Source organism: Tenrec ecaudatus, chromosome 2 (genome assembly GCF_050624435.1).
Source record: "Tenrec ecaudatus isolate mTenEca1 chromosome 2, mTenEca1.hap1, whole genome shotgun sequence".
In the NCBI taxonomy this organism is placed as follows: Eukaryota; Metazoa; Chordata; class Mammalia; order Afrosoricida; family Tenrecidae; genus Tenrec; species Tenrec ecaudatus.
Genome location: NC_134531.1, coordinates 42573720 through 42594265, shown reverse-complemented (window position 1 = coordinate 42594265; position 20546 = coordinate 42573720). Strand labels below are relative to the sequence as shown.

The 20546-nt window shown below is 41.6% G+C and overlaps 1 protein-coding gene across 1 annotated transcript in view; it reads left to right on the top strand.

Moving 5' to 3' along the window:
- Positions 1 to 20546, top strand: part of CCL28 (C-C motif chemokine ligand 28) — a 34779-nt gene that overhangs the window by 9935 nt on the left and 4298 nt on the right. Inside the window, exon 2 of the mRNA XM_075542648.1 lies at positions 13784 to 13910. Within this exon, the coding sequence (XP_075398763.1) occupies positions 13784 to 13910 (127 nt within the window). The remainder of the gene's footprint in view (positions 1 to 13783; positions 13911 to 20546) is intronic.

Here is a 20546-nt window from a genome sequence, read left to right as displayed (position 1 = left end):
ATTAAGATAATCACTTTGGGGAGGAATTTGTCCGTCTCCACTGTAGTTAAAAAGACGTTTATCCTGTTTTCGCTCTGTGCCATCAACTCAATTCTAACTCATACAAACCCCACCCTTACAATGTTTCCCCATGTGTCATGTTGTTGCTTATTGGCCCAATCGTGGATATTTTTGTTTTCTTTATGTTGAGGTGTAATGCATACTGAAAATTGTAGTCTTGGATCTTCATTAGAAAGTGCTCTCAGTCCTCTCCATTTTTAGCAAACGAGGTTGTGCCACCTGCCACTTCACAGTTGTCAACGAGTCTTCCATCTGCTGTAGCTACTCTGTGATCTAGAGCAAGGTTCAGAGCCTCATTGGACACCCCTTTGATCTCTCCTTTCTTCCCTGTCTTTGAAATCACCTTTCGCTGTCTCCATGAATGAAGGTCTTGATGTCCTCTCACAGCTCGTCCGTCTCTGTCATTAGTGTTCAATGCAGCAAATCTGTTCTTGAGATGTTCTAGAAATTCAGGTGGCAAAAACCTAAGGTCATAGTTTGACCCCTGTTGATTTGTTTTATTTTTCCAGCTTTATTCTGAACTCCCCTGTGAGCAAGTGATGGACCTTCCACAATCAGCCCCAGGTCTGGCTCATATTGAGCTTCTCCCTCGTATCTTCCACAGATGTAATCAATTTGATTTCCGGGTGTTCCCTCTGGAGACATCCGTATGTACAGCTGTCTTTTGTGTCATTGAAAAAAAAGCATTTGCTATGAACAAGTCGTCGGTTTTGCAAAATTTTATCACACGATCTCCAGCTTCATGTCTCTTACCGAGTCCATGTTTCCCAGCTGCCATTCCTTCCTTTTTGTTTCAACTTTTGCATTCCAATCACCTATAACTATCAATGCATCTTGATTGCATGTTTGATCAATTTCCGACCAAAGTCATTGATAGAAACTTGTTACTTATCATAGAGCAGCTCAAGAAAATGGCAGAAAGGATAAAGTCAAGGAACTGAATAGAAAATTTCAAAGAACAACTAGAAAAGACAGTCAAATATTGCAACAAAATGTGCAAGGACCTAGAATTAGAAAACCCAAAGGGAAGAACACAGTATATCTGAAACTGAAAGAACTCAAGAAAACATTCCAGCCTTCAATAGTAATTTTGAAAGATTCTATAGAAGATGGAATGATGCAGGAAGCATGAAGAGAAGTTACAAAGCATACACACTCACTGTACCAAAAAAGAATTAGTCATTAGGCCAGCATTTCAGGGGGTAGCGAACGAGGAAGAATCAATGGTGCTGAAGGAATAGGTTCAAACTTCATTGAAGGCATTAGCTACAAACAAGGCTCCAGGAACCGACAGAATATCCATTTAAATGCTTCAGAAAGTCGAAGAAGCACTGGAAGTGCTCATTTGCCTATGCCAGGATATTTGGAAGACAGTTACCTGGCCAGCTGACTGGAAGAGATCCATATTTGTGTTCATTCCAGAGAAAGGTGACCCAACAGAATGCCACAGAAACTATAGAAATATATCACTGATGCTCACCTTCCCTGATATGATCGCTGAAGACAAAATGGTTACATAAGCAAATGTGGTGAAGAAAGCTGATGGTGCCTGGTTATCAAAAGATATAGCATCTGGGGACTTAAAGGCTTGAAGATAAACAAATGACCATCTAACTGAGAAGCAACAAAGTCTACATAGAAGAGGCACATCAGCCTGTGTGATCATGAAGTGTCGAAGGGCTCTGGAATCAGGCATCAAAGAGCCAGAACCAAAAATCATATGATGTGAATGAGTGGGAGAGCAGAGTGGAGACACCAAACCCATTTGTAGACAATTGGACATCCCCTTACAGAAGGGTCACAAGGAAGAGACGAGACAGTGAGGGTGCAGTATAGCACCATTGAAACATACAACTTTCCTCTAATTCTTTAATTCTTCCTCCCCACCCCCACCCCACCCACTGTCATAACCCAATTCTACCTTACAAATCTGGCTACATCAGAGCATGTACACTGGTACAGACAATAGCTTGCAACACAGAAAATCCAGGACAGATAAACCCATCAGGACCAATAATGAGAGTAGCTATACTAGAAGGGTCTAGGGGAAAGGACAACAGAAAAGTGGGTGAAGGGCATCAGAGGTTGTGTAAGACATGAAAAAAATTTTTATAAATTTTCAAGGAATCATGAGGGATGGAGGGGGCAGGAGGGAATGAGCTGATATCAAGGGCTCAAGTGGAAAGAAAATGTTTTGAAAATGATGATGGCAACATATGTACAAATGTGCTTGACACAATGGATAGATGGATGGATTGTAAAAGAAGAAAGAAAGAAAGAAAGAAAGAAAGAAAGAAAGAAAGAAAGAAAGAAAGAAAGAAATCGCTGATAACATTGAAGTAAAATTTTGCTTAAGTCTACCCAACAATGGTTGGAGGGGTACATTGACAGGGAGCTGCTAGAAGTTCAGGCCAAGTTCAGAAGAGAAAGTGGAACAAAGGATATTATAGCTGGTGCCAGATGGATCTTGGCTCAAAGTGGAGAAAACCAGAAAGTTATTTACTTGTGTTTCGTTGACTATGCAAAGGCATTCAACTCTATGGACCATAATAAACTGCGGATGACCTTGAGAAGAATGGGAATTCTGGAGCACTTCCTGGGGCTCATTCAGCCCTTGCACATGGATCACACAGCAGTTGTACAAACAAAGCAAAGGAATGCTGCAAGGTTTAAAGTCGGGAAAGGTGTGTGTCAAGGTTGTATCCTCTTACCATACTTATTCAATTGATAAGCTGAGAAAATAATCAGAGAAGCTGGAGTATATGAAAAAGAGTGTGACATCAAGGTTGGAGGAAGTCTTATCAACAACCTATGACCCAACCGTGCTTGCTAAAATTGAGGAGGAATTGAAGTGCTTGCTGATGAAGATCAAGGATTGTAGCCTTCAGTGTGGATCACAACTCAAAGTAAGGAAGACCAAAGTCCTCACACTGGACCAATAGGTAACATCATGATAAATGGAGAAAAGGTTGAAATAGTCAAGGATTTTTCTTGCTTGGATTCACAATCAGTGCTCATGGAAGCAGCAGTCAAGAGACCAAAAGACAAGTTGTGTTAAGTCTGCTGCACTAGACCTCTTTAGCGTACTGAAGAGCAAGGATGTTACTTTGAGGACTAAGGTGCACACCTGACCCAAGCCGTGGTATTGTCCATTGCATCATATGCATGTGAATGTTGGATATTGAGTAAGGAAGACTGGAGAAGCATTTGAATCGTGGTGCTCAAGAAGAATATAGTAAGTACCTCAGACTGCTAAAAGGACAAATAGATATGTCTTGGAAGAGGTACGGCCAGAGTGCTCCTCAGAGGCAAGCATGGCGAGACTTCCTCGTACATACTTTGGGCATGTTGTCAGGAGAGACTAGTCCCTGGAGAAGGACATCATGTTTCGTAGAGTGGAGGCACAGCACAAAAGAAGGCCCTCTGCAACATGGATGGACACCGTGGCTGCAGCAATGGGCTCAGGCACAGGAACAATGGTGAGGGCGGCCCAGGACAGGGCAGTGTTTCGTTCTGTTGTGCACGGGGTTATTATGTGTTGGAGTCGACTTGATGGCACCTCACAACAACAACAACAACAACAACAATGAGTCTCCCTCCAATCCTGATTCCACGTTCTTCATCTGGTCCATCAGCTTCATGGACTATTTGTTAAGCATACAGATTGAATAAGCGTGGTGAAGGGATGTAACCCTGACACACAGCTTTCTTGGTTTTAAACTATGTAGTGCCCCCTTGTTCTGTTCAAACAACTGCCTCTTGGTCTATGTACAAGTTCCACAAGAGCATAATTAAGTGTTCAGGAAGTTTATTCTTTAAAATGTTATCCACTTGAGAATGATGAGGGCAACGAAGGTATAAGTGTGCTTTACACAATTGATGTATGAATGGATTGTGATAAGAGTTGTATGAGCCCCAATAAAATTATTAAAAAAATAAAATGTTATCCATAATTTGTTGTAATCCACACAGGCATTTGTATAGTCAATAAAACATAATTAAACATCTTTCAGGTATTCTGTGCTTTCAGCCAAGAGTCATCTGACATCAGCATTGATAACCCTTATTCCTCATCCTCTGCTGAATCCAGCTCAAATTTTGGCATTTCCCAGTTGACGTACTGCTGCAACCATTTAAAATTATCTTCAGCTAAAAAGGGGGAATCAATTATAAGGATCTACATATAACCTCCTCCCTGGGGAATGGCAACAGAAAAGTGGGTGAAGGGAGATGCTGGGCAGTGTAAGATGTGATAAAATAATAATTTATAAATTATCAAGGGTTCATGAGGGATGGGGAGTGGGGAGGGAGGTGGGGGGAAAGGAAAATGAGGAGCTGATTCCAGGAGCCCACACGGAAAGCGAGAGTTTTGAGAATGATGAGGGCAATGAATGCATAAGTGTGCTTTGCACAATTGATGTATGTGTGGGTTGTGATCAGAGTTGTATGAGCCTCAATAATATGATAAAAAATATCTTCCACATAATTTTACTTGAATATAATATCAATAATATTGTTTAATAATTTTCACATTCTGTTGGATCACCTTCTTTTGAAATGGATGTACACATGGGGTTCTTCCCATCTATTAGTCAGGCCTATAAAGAGTTACAGTCTCAGAATCCTACAGGGGCAATTCTACTCTGGCCTATAGGGTCGCTATGGGTCAGCATCGACTCATTGGCACTGAGTTGAGTTTATTGGTAGCAATGAATGATCAAACAAGAAAATTAGAGTGTTGCAGGACGTATGGTTAATATCAGACTACAGTAAAAGAAGGATGCAGGGGTGAGGCATGTCTGGCTTCTACCTCATGGCAATAGGCCTTGGGCTGGTGACAAATTGGATTCTTCTTCTTCCTTGTGTAGCTCAAGGAGGTCAGATGTGGCCTCTGTGCCATTGCCACACCTATCTTTTTAATGTCCTTGATGCTTTTCTGTAGCTCCAGTCCTCTTTGGTCACTAGGATTTATTGCATCAAACTGACTCATGAGATGATCTGTATTCAGGTGGGATATATTCAAGTTTATACTTTGACTCTAGTGGACTTGTTTTAAGTTCCCTCATCTTCAACTTGAACTTGCATATGAACACTTGATGGTCTATTCCTTAGTTAGTCCCCGACCTTATTCAACTGGTGATTCTGAACTTCTCCTCTTCCCACAGATGTTGTCGATTTGATTTCTGTATGTCCCATCCAGTGAGGTCTACATGTATAGTTGCTGGTTATATTGAGAAATCATGGCATTTGAAATGAATAATTTATTGGTCTTGCAAAATTCTATCATGTGATCTCCAGCATAATTTCCAATACAAGTAGAGAGTGAGTGAGTGAGAGAGTGAGTGAGTGAGTAGAGAGTGAGTTAGTGAGTGAGTGAGATAGTGAGTCTGATATTACATTTTAACCTAACCATATCTGCTACAATTGCCTATTCACATTCCTCGATGATGATCACAGGGGACTCATGCACTCCAGACTTAATTTATACGTGAACCCTATAAATGGATTTGTGGCTTTGTGTTAGTCTGGGTACTTTAGAGAAACAAATCCACAGAAACTCATGTATAAGAGAGAGTTTTATATAAGGGGTAAATGCACATCAAGAAAAAATCTGAACTCAGTGCTGCCCAAACTCACAAGTCCAATATTAACCCATATGTCCAACACCAATCCACAAAACCCTCCTCCATCTCACAAAACACGCACTTTGATGCCGACTGCAGGAGGAAAACTGAATCAATGAGTGTGTAAGCATCTCAGCACTGTCAGGGTCTCCACAAGTCTGCTCCAGCACCCAGGGCTGCATCAGGGTAGGTCCATGCGGCTTCTCCTCGGGGATGTCTTGCAGGAAGTGTGACTTGCCAGCTGAAGCAGGGAACCGGCTAAGGCAGCTACACCCTGGTCCAACAAAGCAAGAGACCTGGGAAAAAGAAAGGCTAGGCTCACAAAACCATTTATCCCTCCGCCCCACATGTGTTTATTGGCTAGGTTGGCACAATTAACTACCTCAGGCTTCCACTGTCATCCTTGATAGTTTGGCCGACACTTGCACCAGAAAACCTCTAGGGGGCAATGATAGCTAATAAAAGTTTACCATTGCCCCAGTTAATGGCAGCTGGTACTGGTTCTAATCTTTAACTCCTTATTGTCTAACTCTTAATGCCTTGTCTTTTTCTTCAAAGGGTTCTATCTTCCCTCGTCTTTTGCATTTTGGGACTGTCACAGGATGCTACCAGTCACATCTCCCAACATGGAATAATAGATGCTGGCCTGCCCCTTGTCTTCATCTCCCTGTGAATCCATCCTGACTTTCTACTTGAGAAATGCAAGCCAGTTTGCTAAGAACCCAGAAGTCCTTGGGCAACTGGTTGATATCGCTCTAGTAACTGTCAGGTGTTTCTCTGGTTTAAAATTATGCTTGAGTTGATGGTAGCAGGTAACTCAAATTCCTAAGCGCACAGCTTTGCCTGTGAGCCTTGATTCCCATAATGCTTTGGAAAGTGTACTTCCTATTTTACAATTGTTTAGGTCACAATTGGTACCATTGTAAATTGGTAATATCAATGGAACCATTTATGTGGGGTACCAGCCTCCACAACCAAACGGGTCCAAGGGGCGGTTGTGTAATTGAGGAGTAAAGCTAAAGAGACATCAGACAAGATAAAACACGCAAGTGCTCACCTCTGGGACCATCATGACTTCAGGAGCCAGATCCACACAGAGAGCAAATATGTTTCTAACCAAGATTTATATACACTCCAGGGCATGCCAGTCCTCATAATTACAGGTAATCACATGCATAACAGGAAGAGGTTGTACAACAGGCATGTACGTGACAAGAAGGCATACATGTAACAAGAGATGGCAGCCTAATGAACCATGGTCCTCCCTGAGTTGGCCTGACCTTAGGTGTCATTGGGTTCTCCTTCAAGGGAACAATCCATTATCCTTATCCGAAGGGAGTGGGCCCTACTTAGGGTGGGACAGACAATAGGGCCTGATTGCCTTAGAGGGCTGACAGCCTTTCAGGCAGATAGATAACCTGTAAGCAGTTGACTTCCAAGTGTACAGTCAGCACCTTAGGTTTGACATATATTATGGAGGAATATTCTGGAGAATAACTCTTCTGTTTCCCACACATTTATCTTTCTAACCATATGTTCTATCATCAAAACAATCATACTCATTTCTATACAGTCAATTCTGATTCATGGTGATCCCCTGTACAGAGTAGAACTGCTCCGCTCCATAGGATATTCTTGGGGGTAATCATTGTGGAAGTAGATAACTAGGCTTTTTTTTTTTTGTAGACTGCTGGATGGGTTTGAACTGATAACCTTTAGGTTGAATGAAAATTCCAGTTGCACCAGTTCTAGAACAGCAATTTGTATATAAAAAGATGAATGAGTGAATCAAAGGAAGATGAATGAACTTAAAGCCTAGTTTGGAATAGTAAGGAATTCAAAACAGAAATAGGCAGGACAACTTCGTTTTAGGAGATCAGTGAGTGGATAACAAGTGTTCTGTTCTACCACACAACTTTTAAAATTGAAATAATTCACAAAGAGTAAAATTCACTATTTTAAAGGATGCAATCCATTGATTTTTATACATTCAGAATTATGCCATCATAATCCCTATCTAACTCAGCACATTTTTATCACTCCCCAAAAGAGACCCATACCCAGTCATACTCCAGCCTTCTAGTGATCAACTTTCTGCTTAGGAAATCGTACGGTATGTGGGCTTTTGTGTCTGCCTTGTTTCACTTATTTTACAGCACTTTGAATGTAGTTCTGTGAACTCTTTTTTTTTTAAAGATCATTTTATTGGGGGCTCTCACAGCTCTTATAACCATCCATACGTGAATTGTATCAAGCACATTTGTACATATGTTGCCATCATTATTTTCTAAACATTTACATTCTATTTGAGTCCTTGGTATCAGCTCCTCTTTTTACCCTCCCTTTCCGCTTCCACCCTCTTGACCCCTTGATAAACTATAAATTTTTATTATTCTTGTCATATCGTACACGGACTGCTGTCTCCCTTCCCCGTAATTTCTTTCCTCCTCTGCTACCCACCTTCCCCCTACCCTCCTGGTATGGCTACTCCCATTTCTGTTCCTGAGGGCACAATCACTGAAAACAAAAATGGGTGCACAAGCAAATGTAATGAAGAAAGCTGAATATGCCTGACTACTAAAAGATATAGCATCTGGGGTCTTAAAGGCTTGAAGTTAAACAAACGGCCATCTAGCAGACAGGCAACAAGCCCACATGGAAGAAGCACATCAACCTGTGTGATCATGAAGTATCACTAGGATCAGGTAACAGGCATCAGAAGACTCAAAACAAAGAAACAAACAAGCATATTGTTGTAGACAATGCAACATCCCCTCACAGAAGGGTCACAAGGAAGGGATGTGTTAACCAGGGTGCAGTATAGCACCAATGAAACACACAATATATTCCTCTGGTTCCTTGAGGCTTCCTCATCCCCCCACTATCATGACCCCAATCCTGTCTTTCACTTAAGGCTAGACCAGAGCATGTTCAGATAAGAGTTCAGGACACATGGAATGCAGGTCAGTTCTGTTAACTCTTATACCTCTTTATTATGATTACTTGTTGAACTGTCTGCCTCCTCCTGGGCTTCTAAGCATCATAAGGGCAGAGACATCTTATGCCAGCATCCTTAAAGCAAAGTTCAGGGTCTGACACAGAAGGATACACAATAGATGCTTGCAGGATACCTGACAGTCTTCCATTCTAGAAACACCAGTTAGTTGGTGCTTGGGTGTGCCTCAATACACACTCCTTATATTTAACAAACTGAAAAGCCGCTGCTGGGTCTAGATGGAGAGAAAGCAGGAGACCCTGTGGAGTGAGGTAACTTGCACTGGGGGATGTAAGCGCTTTCCGCGTGTTCATGACCCCTAGATTGGAAAAGAAGTGAATCAGCGTAGAACTATTAATATGCTTCATATCCATTGTGGGGGTGTGTTTTAACTCTAGCTCTTAATTAATGCGTGTAGTTTAATAGAACTGCCATATGATCCAACACCTTCACCCCTAGGTGTATACCTTGTAAGAATGGCAGGGTCATTGCTACCCTCAAAGAATAAGCAACTGCATTATCACGGGGGGAAATTCCCGAGCACCATTTTGCTGGCCTGTATCTCACCAAGGCAGTTTTAAATTTTCTTAAAATTTCTTCACCATAAGCTCCCATCATCATCCCGTGTCCTTGGAGAAAATCTGTCAAGATTACCCCCTTTAAGATCCCTAAAAGCATGATCTGATCTCTCTGCCTTGAATTTAATTGACCCAACCGATCCCCTCCAAAGCCACTGTTTTGAATGGACCCCATTTTTTTAAGGCACTAACAGGACTAAAGCATTGCACTACTACGAGAGCTTGTCTGCAGCCATTCACTGAGGGCAGAGACATGCTCCAGCATGCTTTGTTTAAAATAGCCCATGCATGTGAACTGGAACTCTAGATGCAGTCGTTTTGACTCTCCTTGTATGGTAGCATTTTAATGTACCACAAACCTAAAAGAATTAAGAGATAGGATTCAAGCACACCAATATACCAAAATACCATTGTACATTTCAGTCCTATTCATAAGAGCCAAAGGTGCTATCGACCAAGTAACTCCATGTCCCATTCATTGATGAATGATTAAACAAAGTGTAATAAAAATATACAATGAAAACTATATCATTCAGTCACAGAGAGAAATGACAGTGTGATACACACTATAATATAGATGAACCTTGCAGACATTAATCTAAGTGAAATGAGTCAGACATAATAGGACAGGTGCTATCTGATTCCACACATGGGAAGTGCCGAGAATACACAAATGGTGAGAGACAGTAAATTAAATTAACTATTACAAATGGGAAGGAAAAATGAGTAGTTAGTTTAATGGACATAGTTTCTGTGTGGGGCAGTGACAATGTTTTGGAAATAAATAGTGGTGATGGTTACACATTATGACAATTAATGTTACTGAAGGACACTAGAGCAGGAAGTACACTCAAATTTCATGTTGTATATGTTGTACCACAATTAACAAAAACAAATCCCAAAACACATGGCCTAGGACCTATTGAAGACATACATTTTGGTCATTGGATTTATACATATACATAATGCATATCTATTTGGGGGTATTTATATGTAAGTCTAATTTCCTGAGAATTTATATATATATATATATATGTTATATTAGGACTAAAGCTAATGTTTTAAAAAACCTTTGTCAAACTGAGTTTCTACTCCAAGGGGAATAGTCTGGCCATGTCGGGCCAAGTTGAGGGAGGAGAGGCTTTCTTTCTGAAGGGAAAACACTTCAATTAATTTTTTAAACTTTGATCCTTCATTGTGCTTACGGTGAAAGTTTATACAGCAAATGAGGTCTCACTTATTAATTTGTCCACAAATTATTTAGTGAGATTTGTTGTGTCTTTTATAATGTCTCATTAGTCTCATCATCCCACTCTGGTCATACTATTTCCAGTCCTCCAGTTCCCTGCCCCCTGAACTTCTCAGCTTCACTTTAGAGTAATGTTTGAAACAAATCGAAGGACTGCAAATCATATACTGTGTAAGCCGACCCGAATATCAGCCGAGGCACCTAATTTTACCACAAAAACTGCATTAAAAATGTGCTGAAAAACTTGGCTTATCCACGAGTTTATACAGTCCTTGCTGATGAAGATCAAAGGTTGTAGCCTTCAATATGGATTGATTGCAATTCTCACAGCGAGACCAAGAGGTAACATGATGATGCACTGAGAAAAGACTCCAGGTGTCAGGAGTTTTGTCTTGCTTGGATCCACAATCGGAGCTCCTTGGATGCGGCAGTGAAGAGATCAAACCATGTACTGATTGGGCGAATCTGCTGCACGAGACCTCGCTAAAGTTTTGAAAAGCAAAGCTGTTCCTTTTAAGACTAAGGTGTACCTGATCCCGGCCATGGTATTTTCAATCGCATAGGGCCTCATGTTGCTTTTAGGATCCAGTGAGTCGGTTCCAACTCATTGGGTCCCTGTGCACACAGAATGAACACCGCCTGAGCAGCATGATCTTCACAGTTGTTTCCATGCTTGAGCCCATTGGTGCACCACTGTGTCAATCCATCTTGTTGAGGGACTTCTCTTTTGCTGACTCCATTTTACCAAACATAATGTCTTTCTCCATGGTCTGGTCGCTCCTGACAACATGTCCAATGTATGTAAGACAAAGTCTTGCCATCCTTGCCTCTACGGAGAACGGTGGCCAGACTTCTTCCAAGACTCATTTATTTATCCTTTTAGGAGTCCACAGTACTTTGAATATTCTTCTTCTCCAGCATGATTCAAATGCATTGATTTTTCTTGTCTTCTTTATTTGATGTCCACCTTTCACATGCATATGAGGAATTGAAAATACCATGGCTTAGGTCAGGCCCCCCCTTACTCCTCAAAATAACATCTAAAGAGGTCTTGTTTTGCAGATTTACCCAGTGCAACACATCTTTTGATCTCTCTTTAAAAAAATTAACAAATCATTTTATTGAGGGCTCTTACAGCTCTCTTAACAATCCATAAAACAATTGTATCAAGTACATTTGTACATATGTTGCCATCATCATTTCCAAAATATCTTTTCTACTTGAGCCCCTGGTATCAGCTCCTCTTTTCAGCAAGCAAGGCTGTGGCATCTGCACATCGCATGTTATTACTTAGCTTTCCTCCAGTCCTGGTTCCTTATTCGTCCTCATACAATCTACCTTCTCTGATTACTCTCTCATCATACACATTGAATAAGTATGGTGAGAGGATACAGCCTTGACACACCCTTTCTTGATTTTAATACATGTATTAGCCCCTTGTTGTGTTCCCACAACTGCCACTTGATCCATGTACAAATTCCTCATGATCACAATGAACTGTTCTGGAATTTCCATTCTTCTCAAGGCTAACCATAGTTTGTTATGATCCACACAGGAAAATGCCTAGGTATAAAACATAAGTAAACATCTTTCTAGTATTCCGTTTTCAGTCAAGATCTAGCTGATAGCAGCAATGATATTCCTCATTCATATCCTCTTCTGAATCTAACCTGAACCTCTGACAGCTCCCCGTCAATGAACTACTGCAACAATTGTTGGGTGATCTTCAGCAAAGCTTTACTTGTATGTGATATCAATTATATTGTTTTATAATTTAAGCATTCTTTTGTGTCTCCTTTCTTTGGAATGAGTATAAATATGGATATTTTCCAGTCAATGGGCCAACTAATTGTCTTCCAAATATCCTGGCGTAGATGAGCAAGTGCTGCCAATGCTTCCTCAGCCAGTCGAAACTTTACCATTGGTGTTCTATCAGTTCCTGGAGCTTTGTTCTTGGCTAATGTTTTTAGTGCAGCTTGAATTCCTTCCTTCAGCACCATTGGCTCTTGCTCATATGCTGCCTCCTGAAATGCTTGAATGGGGACAAGTTCTTTCTGGTACAGTGCCTTTGTGTATTCTTTCCATCTTCTTTGAATGTTTAATGTATCATTCAATCTTTTGCCCATAGAGTCTTTCAGTATAGAAATTGGAGGCTGGATCTTTTTCTGGAGGGTTTTTTTTTTCAGTTTAAGATTTGTTCATTGTGCTCTGTCCTTTTGATTTTCTAACTCTAGGTCTTTGCACATTGCATGATGATTTTTTACTTCTTCTTCCTGAGCAGTCCTTTAAACTTTTTTATTTAGCTTAGCTACTCTATGATCAGGAGCAAGTTTCAGAGTCTCTTATTCATCTTTTATCCCCCACAACCCATTTTATAGGTAGATAATACAGATATCATGTCGTCCCACAGTTCAGTTACATCAAGCAGTATTGTACAGTTGATACCACAATCAGTTACAAAACATTGTTTTTCTTCTTGAACTCCTTTATATCAGCTCCCTTTCTCTCTCTCTCTCTCTCACACACACACACACACACACACACACACACACACCCTGAGCCTCTCTACCCCACAGAAACCCTCATTCTACTTGCTGTTCCTATAAGTTCATCAATCCTGGGTTTCATATACTGAAAAAGAGAAAAACATATAAAAAAATTAAAGACCCCCCCAATGACAAAATACATCTGAGATAAACCCCAATATAAACAAAAAATGTTGAAAAGCAGATCAGGCCCAATGTGCATCCAAGGAGGATCAACTGACAAGGTTTGAACCTTTCAAGTCAGGTTTATCATTGTGATCTTCTAGAGCCATCTCTCCGATGCACTCTGTTTGGGAACCAGTTTCTTCCCTTCCCTCTATTATGGCGAGAGAGAAATCACTGGGAGCTCCTTTCCGATGTAGATCTCACAAATGTATCTTGGGTTCCCACTGTAATATATATATACACACACATATATACATACACACATCTATGCATATATAGGTATATATATATGTATGTGTATATATCTATCTATATATACACAGCATATAGGGCATTCATGTAGTAAGCCCATGATTGTTCACCTACCAACAGTTCAACAATCAGGGTACAGCTGTCTCCCTCTTCCTCAGACACCATGAATTTTTAGTATGAAGTCCTCCATAACACGGTTCCGAATTCACTTCCATCAAGTCAATTCTGGCTCATGGTGACCCTATAGGACAGAGCAAAAGGTCAGTGTTCTAGAACTTGTAGACTTTAATATTTTGTTGCTTTATTTCTTTCAGCCATACTTCCCATTGCCTCCAGTTGTTGCACTGAGGTCTCACATCATATTTCCAGAAGGCTTCTGGAAAGAGTCACTATGTGCCGAATCCAGAGAGCTGATGGCAACTGTGACGTGGCTGCTGTCATGTGAGTGTCTCCATCAAGGGTGTCAGAGCCTGCAGTGATTATGTTTCCAGACAATAAACAATAGATTGGGAAGACTTACCAATAACCAACCAAACGAGGGAAGTTCGGGAACATAGGGTACCCAGGAGTAAATACAGAATCTCCCTGCGGGGCTGTCGAAAGCCCCACACTGACCTGCAGAGCCTGGTAAGAGCTTTCTCTATTCCACCTGGAGATATGAATGACATCCCTAAGCAGAGGAAAGAGGATTATCAGTGAAAAAAGAAAGCAAAGGAGACTTGGTTCTATTTTATGACTTTATCTCTAACTTTTCCCAGGCAAATTAAAGGATAGCGGAAAATTTTCACAAACTCTTTTAGGCACTCTCAACTGTGGATTGGTACATTTCATTCTGTGATTATTTAAAATCAGGAGCATATTATGGGGGGGGGCTTCAAAAAGTTTGTGGAAAATTTGTATTGTCTTAGTTTAATTCCATTTTTTAATTCCCCCTATAAGCCTCAAAAGAAATGTGGGGATGTCTACACCTGCCACAAGCGGTCCATTCAATCCTCGCTGCATTGGATTCTGGATAGTGGCTGGTTGTGAATATAATCATCCCTATCCCAGCTCCATCGAGGCTTTAAAGCCTGGAGTTCGCTCTCTCGCTTTCTCGGTTCCGAGATGATGACAAAGAAAAGGCGTAACAACCGCCGTGCCAAGAAAGGCCGTGGCCATGTGCAGCCCATTCGCTGCACGAACTGCGCCCGCTGCGGCCCAAAGACAAGGGTATGACAAAGTTCGACTTCAGAAACATAGTAGAGGCCGCGGCCGTCAGAGACATTCCGAAGCGAGTGTCTTAGACGCATATGTGCTTCCCAAGTTGCTCGTGAAGCTGCATGACTGTGTGCATTGTGTCATTCACAGCAAGGTGGTCTGGAACCGGTCACCTGAAGCCCGGAAAGACCTAACCCCCCCCCCCTCAATTTAGACCTGAAGGTGCTGCCCCACGACCTCCTCCAAAGCCTATGTAAAGATTAGAAGCTGAAGAAAAACAAACCTCAAAGTATACGTTGTTCCTGGAAAAAACAAAAACCTGGAGTTCATTTAGCAAATCATTGAATTCTGGCAAAAATTCCCTAAGGTTAATGGAAATGATCCCTGTGCCTCATTGGAGACAGCTGGCTCTGAAAGACCACCTAGCTCACCTCCTGTCACCAGCTAGAGAGTGATAGAAATAGGATGTGAAGCCAGGTATCTCAGTTCAGAACACTGTGTCCCTCCAAGAGCTCTCAAAATTGATGGTGAGACTAATCATACAATCCTTTCCAAAAGCCCCATTTCACTGGGCACCTTCAGATCATATTGAACATCTCCACAGTGTCCTGATTTTAACACTTAACGGTTGCTGCCTCTTTCTTTGGGCGGCAAATAGATCCTGCATTGCCTATGCCTGATCTCCCTTAAATTATTTGGGAGTCTTGTTTTTTAGTTAAATTAATTCAATCAATGTTTCTTACTCAGTGACTATTTACCAAGCACCCTGCTGTGTGCCGGGAAGGCCGAGTGGCAAAACAGACCACAGGCTCCTGGAGGCTCCAGGGGACTCCTAATCCATTTGGGTTCCACAGACTATTCTATGGGATTTCATACACATTTTTTCCATTTCAGAGGGCTCTAAAACAAGGGGTCTTAGGAGTTCAGAAGAGGGGTGTATGAAAACCCCATGGATACATTTGTTTCTAGCTTAGAAGTTGTGATCATTTCTTTGAGGGTAAACAATACAAAAGATCTTATAAGCTCCTCAGAATTATCTGATCTCTAACAAAGTTTAAGACCCACAGTCAGCTGGGTGGCTGGGGATGGAGACAATTCCTGGTTCAAATATTTTGTAAATGTTGGTGTCTAGGTGGGATGAAGGAGAATAAGAACTCTCAGCATCGGCGGCAGGCGCCATGTCGGGCCGCGAAGGTGGCAAGAAGAAGCCCCTGAAACAACCCAAGAAGCAGAACAAGGAGGTGGACGAGGAAGAGAAGGCTTTCAAGCAGAAACAGAAGGAAGAACAAAAGAAACGGGAGGAGCTAAAGGCGAAGGCCGCGGGAAGGGGCCCCTGGCCACAGGTGGAATTAAGAAATCTGGCAAAAAGTGAGCTGTTCTTGGTGGCTGAGGCAATGATGGCTCTTGATCCCGTTCCTGTGTAGACATCTGGATTCCCTACTAGAACTTTTGTTGCCACTTATAGTTAGAATGAAGTGTTGTCTTGGAGCCTGCTGTACATTTAAGAATAAACTTTTGTAAAAAAGACAAAAAAAAAAGAACTCTCAGCATCTCCTCAATCCAAGCAAACTTGTTGCATATCCATGGACTTAGGTGGACTTAGTAATTGTGAACCAGGCAACCTGAAGCAATTTGAGGATGATAAAACTGATGAGGTGCCTTCTAAGGGATGCCCATATTCTGTGGGAAAACTCCCTTAGTGCACACACAGTTCCGTTTCTGTAAGTCTTTTATATAGCACTAATAATTTTGTGCTCATGTAGAACCTGTACATAGACCAAGAGGCATCATACAAAAAGAACAGGAAGATACTGTTTGACTTAAAAAGTCAGAAAATGTACGCTGTAAGATTGTGTACATACACCATACTTATTTAATCTGAATGTTAAGCAAATCCTCCTAGAAGCTGGATTCTATAAAGAACATGGCATCAGGAGATCGAGGAAGACTCATTGACAAACATAACATGCCACACAACCTTGCTTGCTGCAAGTGGAGAGGGCTTAAAGTGCTTATGGATGGAGATCCAAGACTGTAGTCTTCAGTATGAATGTAGATTACATCACAACAGAAATGAAACAAAAATCTTCACAAATGTACTAATAAATAATGTTATATTACATGGAGGAAAATAGAAGTCAAGAATTTCATTTTACTTTGATCTACAATCTGTTCATTGGAAACAGCAATAAAAAAATCAAACAATGTGGTGCATCGGGCAACTCTGCTGGAAAAACAAACAAGCAATAATTTAAAAGTGTCCAACAAGAAGAAAGTAAAGGGAAATAGAGGAAAGAACTAGGAGGCAAAGGGCATTTATAGAGGTCTAAATCCAGGCATGCACATATGTAAATATATTTATATATGATGATGGGGAAATAGATCTATGTGCATATATTTATAGGTTTAGTATTAAGGTAGCAGATGGACATTGGGCCTCTACTCAAATACTCCCTCAATGCAAGAACACTTTGTTCTATTAAACTGGCATTCCATGATGCTCACCTTCCTGACATGATTGCTGAAGACAAAGTGGTGCATAAGCTAATGTAGTGAAGAAAGCTGATGGAGCCTGGCTATCAAAAGATATAGCATCTGGGGGTCTTAAAGGCTTGGAGGTAAACAAGCAGCCATCTAGCTGAGAAAAAACAAAGCCCACATGGAAGAAGCACACCAGCTTGTGTGATCACAAGGTATCGATAGGATCAGGTATCAGGCTTTAAAGAACAAAAAGTATCATATCATTGTGAATGAGGCGGGGAGTGCGAAGTGGAGACCCAAAGCCCATATTTAGGCAACTGGACATCCCCTTACAGAAGGGTTTCGGGGAGGAGACAAGCTAGTCAGGATGCAGTATAGCACCGATAAAACATATAAGTTTTCTCTAGTTCTTGAATGCTTCCTCCATCCCCACCCCCACTATCATGATCGCAATTCTACTTTACAAATCTGGCTAGACCAGATAATGAACACTAGTATAGGTAAGAGCTGAAAACACGGGGAATCAAGGAGAGAAAAGCCCTTCAGGGCCAATAATGAGAGTAGCATACCAGGAGGGTAAGGGGAATATGGGGGAGAAAAGGGAAACTGATCACATTTATCTACATATAACCCCCTCACTAGGGGACTGACAACAGAAAAGTGGGTGAAGGGAGACAGCAGACAGTGTAAGACATGAAAAAATGATATTAATTTATAAATTATCAAGGGTTCGTGAGGGTGGGGGAAGGAGGGGGAAAATGAGGAGCTGATACCAAGGGCTCAAATAGAAAGAGAATGTTTTGAGAATGATGAGGGCAACAAATATATAAATGTGCTTGACACAATGGATGGATGTATAGATTGTAATAAGAGTTGTATGAGCCCCCAATAAAATGATTTTTTTTAAGTGTCCAAGAGTAAGCACGTCACTTTGAAGACTAACGTTATGCCTGATCCAAGCCATGGCATTTTCAGTCTATTGCTATACCTGAAAAGCTAGAAGGAAGACAGAAGAGGGATGGATGCTGTGTTGGACAGAGTTCTCTAGAGAGACAAACCAGATTGCTAGTAATTATATATAAATATATTTATAAAGATAGATATATAATATAAGAAATGAACCGTTAAATTATATACAGATAGATAATACAAGAAATTAACAGTTAAACTATAAAGCAGTGAGACACTAGCAGTCCTTTAAGGCTTGAGAGCCGCCAGTTGCCAGTCCCCTTCTGTAGAGAGAGCTGGGCTATATATATCCAGGCAGCAAACAGCAAGGCAGGTCCCCAACTGTCATCAACTGTCGGTCCCCAGCTCCAGAGATGACCATTCCAATTGTGTGGGCTTAAAGGGACCTCAACTTACAGCGACCGACACAGTCCACAGGCTAGGCATCCCACAGGTAGTGTACCCCTTTAAACTGAGGCACAGAACAAGCAAGGTGAGGCTCACCGAGCCATTTATCCCTCTGCCCTTCAGTTAATCCTACTTGTGTTTATCAGCCAGGCTGGCACAATAAACTATCGCAGATGCCTTTGAAGTGTGGTGTTGGTGAAGAATGTTAAGCTTGCCTTGGGCTGCCAGAAGAGTGAACAAATCAGTGTGGAGAGAAGAATTGCCAGAATGCTCTTTAGAAGTCATGATTGCGAGACTTCATTTCACACACTTGGGATGTATTATCAGGAGGGACCGGTCTCTGGAGAAGCCTATCTTGCTTGGTAGAGTGTCAGTGATAAGGAGGGACATCTTCAATGAGAAAGACTGACTTAATGGCTGCAACAACTTAGGGGTGCAAACGGTAGGCTCAAACGCAGTGGTGATTATGAAGATGGCCCAGAACCAGGTAGTGTTTGTTCTGTTGTACATGTGGTCACTATGAGTTGAAACTAACTTACCAGCGCCTTACAACAGCAATCTAATAATAGTTTTAGAGTGAAAAAGTCATAGCTTGTTCATGGATAGACAATGCTCAAAGTTACTGGAAACATCTGGATGCCTGTGTCAAGTTGACATAGCTGAGCTACATCTGTCTGAAGTTGCCCTGGCTGCTCTCAGAAACACCCCCACCCAAGTCTTCTCAATTCCTTTCACATCTCTGGCATGTGTCCCCTTGGAATGAAAAAGCCCTCAGAACTTGTCGGGGCGCCTGTGGTACTCCCATGGAGACACAGGGGGAGAGCTAGTGGACGTTTCTGTGTGTCTGAGGTGATGAGAAAGATTCTGAGGATTATAAAGGGAACACTATGGATGTGTTAGTCTGGGTACGTTAGAGAAACAAATCCACAGAAACTTATATGTATGAGAGAGTTTTATATAAAGGGCAAGTGCACAGCAAGAAAACATCCCAACCCAGTGCTGCCCAAGTACACAAGTCCAACACTAACCCATATGTCTGACACCAATCCACAAAGTCCTCCTCCATCTCACAAAACACACACTATGATGCCGACTGCAGGGGGAAAACCAAGTCCATGAGTGTGTAAGCACCTAAGTGCTGGCAGGCATCTCCACACGGCTGCTCCAGCGCTCAGGGTTGCATCAGGGTAGGTCCACGCGGCTTCTCCTTGGGGATGTCTTGCAAAAAGTGAGCCTTGCCAGCTGAAGCAGGGAACTGGCTAAGACAGCTGAGCCCTGGTCTGAGCACCACAAAGCAAGAGACCCGAGAACTAGAAAGGCGAGGCTCACGGAGCCATTTATCCCTCCGCCCTTCAATTTACTCCACAGGTGTTTATGGGCCAGGTTGGCACAATAAACATTAACTATCTCAACGGATAACAGGTTTTCAAAAGAGTTTGCTCCCAATAAACAGGAAAGTAGTAAACTAAAATGTATAGGAACAGAAATGATCCAAGCCCTCCTCACTTTGATAAGGGAAAATAAGCAGAAATATGCCTTCATTTTAAAAATGACTCCACTTTAATTAAGGATAAACTATAAAGCCAACGCAGGAGAAAGATGAGGCTTTCTGGTTCTGTAGAGTGACAGTCTCAGAAACCACAGGGGCAGTTCTCCCCTGTCCTAGAGGGCCCCTGGGAGTAGGAATCGGCTCAATGGCAGTGAGTTTGTACGCTTATAAAACAGATCGCATGAACCTAACAATACCTATTCAAGGGCCAGTTTATAAATCAACCTCTCTGTGCTTCTAAGAAAGCTGAAAACTACAGAGTATTTCTGATCTGGTTCTCAACATGAAAATTGACTATGTGGGATTTTTTAATCACAAGTAATGCTTTCTTCTTGTTTTCCTGTTTTCTGACATCCAACATCCCAGAAAGGCTCTCTTGTTTTCAAACTCTTTTACTGCAGAGGATGCACAACTTTATCCCTTAAATTTTAAAATTTAAGGAAGTTTTTCTGTATTCAGCACACATGGTGAAGATTTAATTCCCAAGTCCATCT